At 39.4% G+C, this 5,605-nt stretch overlaps 1 protein-coding gene across 1 annotated transcript; it reads left to right on the top strand.

Moving 5' to 3' along the window:
• Nucleotides 1–900: 900 nt before the first annotated feature.
• Nucleotides 901–2,072, top strand: LOC122091739 (disease resistance protein Roq1-like). The gene is made up of 2 exons (XM_042661858.1): nucleotides 901–914; nucleotides 1,274–2,072. Exons 1-2 carry the CDS (start codon nucleotides 901–903, stop codon nucleotides 2,070–2,072), a joined length of 813 nt encoding a protein of 270 aa, XP_042517792.1.
• Nucleotides 2,073–5,605: the final 3,533 nt, after the last annotated feature.

Below are 5,605 nucleotides of genomic sequence, written 5' to 3'. Positions count from 1 at the left end.
CCCCCCCCCCCCCAAAAAAAAAAAAAAAGGTTTCAGTGATGCCGTTATGCGACGTCTCCCCTTTTCCCTCCCTCTTGGGTTCTTTCCTTCCTTCGCCGGCTCCCCGTCTCCCTCTCTGTGCACCCGCTCCACCCGAGCTCTGCAAGTCCGCGCCCACACTGGCCTCTGCCCTTCAATTCCTTGCCATCCCTCTCCGCCACCGTTATCGCCTCCCCCGCTCTCTCCTCTCTCCCGGATTTAAGTATGTAACAGAAAGTAAGAAACCCCATACCTCTGTTTTCGAAGCAAAATCGTAGTGGTTCACCCCATTGCCAAGACTCTCGGGAAAACGAAGACCATGGTCGATGACATCGATTCACAGTTCTTTTAAAGGGAACTAAAATTGAGCATGCATGTCGTAGGGAGTCAACTCACAGTTGTGAGTAACACGAGAGACAAACCCATGCTTAATCATCAACCCCGGCTGCTCCCCGCGCGTCCTCCCCTTTTTTTTTTAATAACCTTCCTCTATCCCTGCATTGTTCAAGTGCTCAATTTTTTGATAATTGGATTGTAACAATACTCCACTAGACAATAGAAACAATTTTAGATATGATCGGTTGGTCTAGTTTGAGCACTTGAAAAATCAAGCGAGGTGAAGACATAACAGAACTCGCAACTTCTACAACAACACAGATGCTGCCTCGTTGGATTCTATCGACAATCTCCTGCAACAGCAGGTGATTGTTTCCAAAGAAGAGAGCTAGCACCGAATTGGAAAAATGACTCACATAGTGGGGATGATTGGGCAGGGAGGGACGGAGGTTGGGGGAGGGAGATGAGGGCGGAGTAGGGGTGGGGAGGGGGGAGGGGGGAGAGGAGGAAGGAGTAAGGGGCAGAGGACAGGGGGTGGGCGCTGAAATGGCAGAGCAGGGGTAGGGTGGGTTGGGCACACAGGAGAGAGAGAGAGAGAGAGAGAGAGAGAGAGAGAGAGAGAGAGAGAGAGAGAGAGAGAGAGAGAGAGAGAGACGGATAGCTACAAATGACAGATTTAATGTCTGAGATGTCTTTACCAAAATAAAAAATAATGGTTGAAATGTAGAGAGGGGGATCCAACAATCAATACGATGCTGGTGCATAATATTCCATTACACAATGCTAGTGTATAGATCCCCAAAAAAAGTAATAATTATAAGTTTTCTTTGAGAAACTTTATCCGACTCATATTTGCTTTGGAATTTGAGTTTCACTTCTTATTTACTTCTGTCTTCCTTTATCTATGAACTAATTGCAGGGCTGATCAATCGGAGCTAGTTGAGAAAGTTGTTCAAAGTGCTTGGATTCGATTGAATAGGGTTCCCTTGATTGATGTTAAACACCCTGTTGGATTAGAATCCCCTGTAAAATCTGTGTTATCTCTGCTAACAAAATCCAGTTTTGAGGATGTTCAATTCCTAGGAATATGTGGTTTGGGTGGCCTTGGGAAGACAACCATTGCGACATACGTATACAACCGCATCTTTAGAAACTTTAGCAAGAGTTGCTTTCTTGATGATGTTGGAGAGAGAGCATCACAAGCCAATGGTGTAAATTGCTTGCAAGAGAAGCTTCTTTACAGTATCTCTCGGGAAGAAATAAAAATATGCAGTCATAAACAAGGATCAAGAATGATAAAAGAAAGACTTGGGAAAATAGATATTCTTCTCATTCTGAATGACGTGGGCCATCATACCCAATTAGATGCATTGGCTCGTGATATCAGTTGGTTTGGTCATGGAAGTAGGATAATTATAATGACTAGAGATCAGAGCATTCTAGGTAAAATTCCTCAAAATAACAGAAAAGTATATGAGCCTGAAGAATTGAATATGAAAGAGAGTCTTCAACTCTTTAGTTCTTATGCTTTTTCCATGGACAAACCTCCTGATGATTACATGCAGCTTTCAATTGATATAATACATACTACAGGAGGGTTGCCCTCAGCTTTGGAGGTTTTGGGTTCTGATTTATCTATGGAAAATGATAAAGAAGTATGGAAAAGCATGCATCGGATGTTGAAACAAGTTCCTCATAATGATGTCTATGGAAAGTAAAAGATAAGTTATGATAATCTACAAGATGATATTGAGAAAACCATGTTTCTTGATGCTGCATGCTGTTTTATAGGATATGATGAAAAAATTGTAATTTTCATATGGGAAGCTTGTGGCTTTGAACCGAAATATCGTTTAGGAGTTTTGAAGAGAAAATCTCTCTTAAAGATTAGTGAGCCTGAAGTGTGTATGGGTGAAGAGATGTATTTGAGTAAATCAAAAGTGTTGTCGATGCACGATCAAATTCGTGACATGGGAAGGAGAATTGCCAACAACCAAAGCCCTACGGAACCTAGAAATCATAGTAGGTTATGGTCTCGTGACAATATCATGAAGTTATCAAATGGTGATAAGGTAAGGGTCAATTACATGAATCTTTTTTTTTTTTTTTTTAAATCCTCTACTCTTTCTCTAGTGGAGCATGTGAAATATAATATATAAATAGGGGTCCATCATGTGGTAACCAAAGTGGTAATTGAGAAATTTTGACATTTTTTTTTATTGCCCATTGTTTTATTCCCAAAAGTTCTTTAAGCCAGTGGTAAATAGTGTTTCATGTTTAAAAAATTTACTTGTTATTTTGTCTTACACACTTTCCAAGTACACACATGTTGAACTACAAAATTTTATCCTCATTGAAGAAGGGTGTTATACTAAAAAGGGAAAAAGAAAAGTAGGGTTACATCTTGTTTTTCAAAAAACTTTGATTACAATAAGATTTTCTCTACAAATAGATGTTGAAATAAAGTGCATTAGGACCAAACACAACAAGTATGGAGTACATCAACAAAGCATCTACATTTTTATATCTATCATATTAATTTCTATTTGTTTAGACTATTTTTCTACTAGAGGGGAATGAAATGGTTGAAGGTGTCTACTTTAGCTCCATCCCATACTTGTTCAAACCTTAAAACATTTTTTTGTTGTAATGGAGTCAGAGAACAAGCTCAAACATAGTAGGTTTATGGTCTCGTGAAGTTAAGAACTGGTTTTAAGCTAAGAGCTAATTACATGGCTATTTTTCCTTTTATATTTCTCATGCCCTTACTTTAACCAAGCATGTGATCCTAATATATAAATAGATATTAAAATAAAGTGTGTTAGGACCAAACATAGGTTTGGAGTACATAGACAAAGCTTCTACATATTTTGTTTATCAGTATCTATTTACTTGAACTGTCATTCTACTGTAGGGGAATGAAATGGCTGGATCTCTCCCCCTAAGCCTTAACCACATTTGTTTAAAGACTAAATTTTTTGAGAAGATGCCAAATCTAAGATTACTACAAGTTGATAGAGCAACCTTGAAGGGGAAGGTTCACTGCCTTCCTTCTACGTTAAGATGGCTGAGTTGGCGTCGCGGTCCGTTGGTAAAACTACCTGCCAATTTTATCATAAAGAAATAGTTATGCTCGACTTGAGTCAAGGAATTTTTAAACAAGCTTGGAAAAACTGGCTTGAAAATAAGGTATGTAGTAGTCGTCTTTCTTCTCTCTCATTTTATAACCAAATTATACTAAGCATTAAAATGCTATATTCATCTCTTTGTTTTGACAGCTGTTTCAACAATTGAAAGTTCTTAAACTCTCTCATTGTCCGAATCTGGTTGAGTCTCCCGACTTCTCAGGATTTCCTCGCTTAAAGAGGTTGTATCTTGATCATTGCGATAATTTGGTTAATTTACACTTCTGCATTTCTCTTGAGAAACTCCCAGACAGTATATGTAGGTTGAGTTCTCTCCAGAAGTTTATTCTTTGTAATTGCATCTCACTCAGAGACTTGCCCGAGTCCATTGGTGATCTAAAAGAATTTTTGGTTGAGCTTTTCTTAGATTGTACAAGAATTGAAGCCCTTCCTGATGGTGTTTCACTGTTAAAGAAGCTGGAGTTATTGGTTCTTTCACATTGTCTTTGGCTAGTGGATATGCCAAGGTCATTTGAAAACATGACGTCTTTGCATTACATTCTCCTAAGTGGATGTGCCAAGCTTCGATACATACCAAAGCTTCCCTCTAGTTTGATTGAACTTCGTCTTTGCGAATTACTGGTAGGCTTAACTGACTTGCATAACATGAAAAGGTTAGAGTTATCGTACCTTAAAAATTTGTGCGTAAAGGAGGAGCAGTTTATGAGAGGCGTTGTGAGGACGACTTATGGTAAATTGAGTGGGGTGGAACTGAGGTGTGGGGTGGACCAATTCTGTGTTCATTATTCGAGACTTAAGCATGGCCAGGTGAGATCCTTCATCTGTTTATATTTGTTTACCTTATTGGAACCCTGATTAGCAATTGCTAAATCAATAACTGGAAAATCACAAATTCATGCTTTCTTTTTTGGGTATGTAAAAAACTACAAAACCTTCTGATTATAGTTTCTCAAATTGATGATTGACAGGTCCTTTCCTGTCCTCTCCGCTTGGAGGGAGCATGTCAATGGGCTAATAATAAAGGTCGGAGACAAATTTGGTTAAGTTTGCAAAAGAGGGATGAAGGTCAGTTCCGCAAATACTTGAGATTCCTCATGATGAGATCTGTAGCAGGTTAATCATGCACGTTTCTATGAGAGTCAGCGGATTTGATCCATTACTTGCCGGCCTAGTGAAGGATGATGTAGTACGAGTAAATACAACTCTGAATTTTAAAGCTTGTATCCATAGCAGCAAAGACCAAAAATTACCTATTGTGAAACTAGGCTGAGAATTGAGGACATCGAATTGATAAACCCAGTTCTAGAAATCATTCACAAATTGGAAGGATTTGATTATCGAGATATAGAGCATGTTCACAAATTCAAAGGGTTTGATTGGTTTGGGTTTAAGTTGGAAGGCGGAGATACCATCGAGATATTAGAGGTACATCAAGATCATCCTACTGATGATGAATATGGCCGTGAACGTGGTGGAATCAGTTGCGATGTGACAGAACTGAAACTCTTCCTAATGAAAGAGGAGCCAAACTTGGAGATGTTCTGCAATCAATCCATTACTGCTGCTCCAAGCAAGAAGAGGAGTGGATCCACTAATGAAATGTGGGACTTAGGCAGAAGGAGAGTTATTATTGAGGGTGAACTCTTGAGCGACAAGAGACCTGATTTACTGGTGAAAGTTAAACATTTGCATTCTATTCTAACCCTGCTGCTTGCGTTTTGTTACTAATTAATGATCCATCTCTTTTTGTGGGACAGAGATCTCTTTGTGTGGGACTGCAGATAGACCACCCAAATGATGGAGACAATTTGGGACACAGATCCAGCTCCTCTCCAATAACTTGGGCATCCAACTCCCCTCCAAACAGCATCCAACTACTGGGAGGGCTTGGATACGCATCTCAACACTTGCCAATACATGGGGATGCGTGTCCAACTCCTCCCAGCTATTGGATGAGTGATTTGAAGGTCGTTGGTCTTGGAGATGATCTTTTTTCGAGGAAGACATGAAGGGATGGGCATTTGTACAAGACTCGACGCAATTGGTATTGTAGTTTTTAAAGCTGTCCTTGCATCTTTTTTTTCGTTTTTTTTTTTTTTTTTTTT

Source organism: Macadamia integrifolia, chromosome 2 (assembly GCF_013358625.1).
Source record: "Macadamia integrifolia cultivar HAES 741 chromosome 2, SCU_Mint_v3, whole genome shotgun sequence".
Taxonomy (NCBI): domain Eukaryota; kingdom Viridiplantae; phylum Streptophyta; class Magnoliopsida; order Proteales; family Proteaceae; genus Macadamia; species Macadamia integrifolia.
The sequence above is the reverse complement of the archived record's forward strand: the minus strand, read 5'-3'. Positions and strand labels throughout refer to the sequence as shown.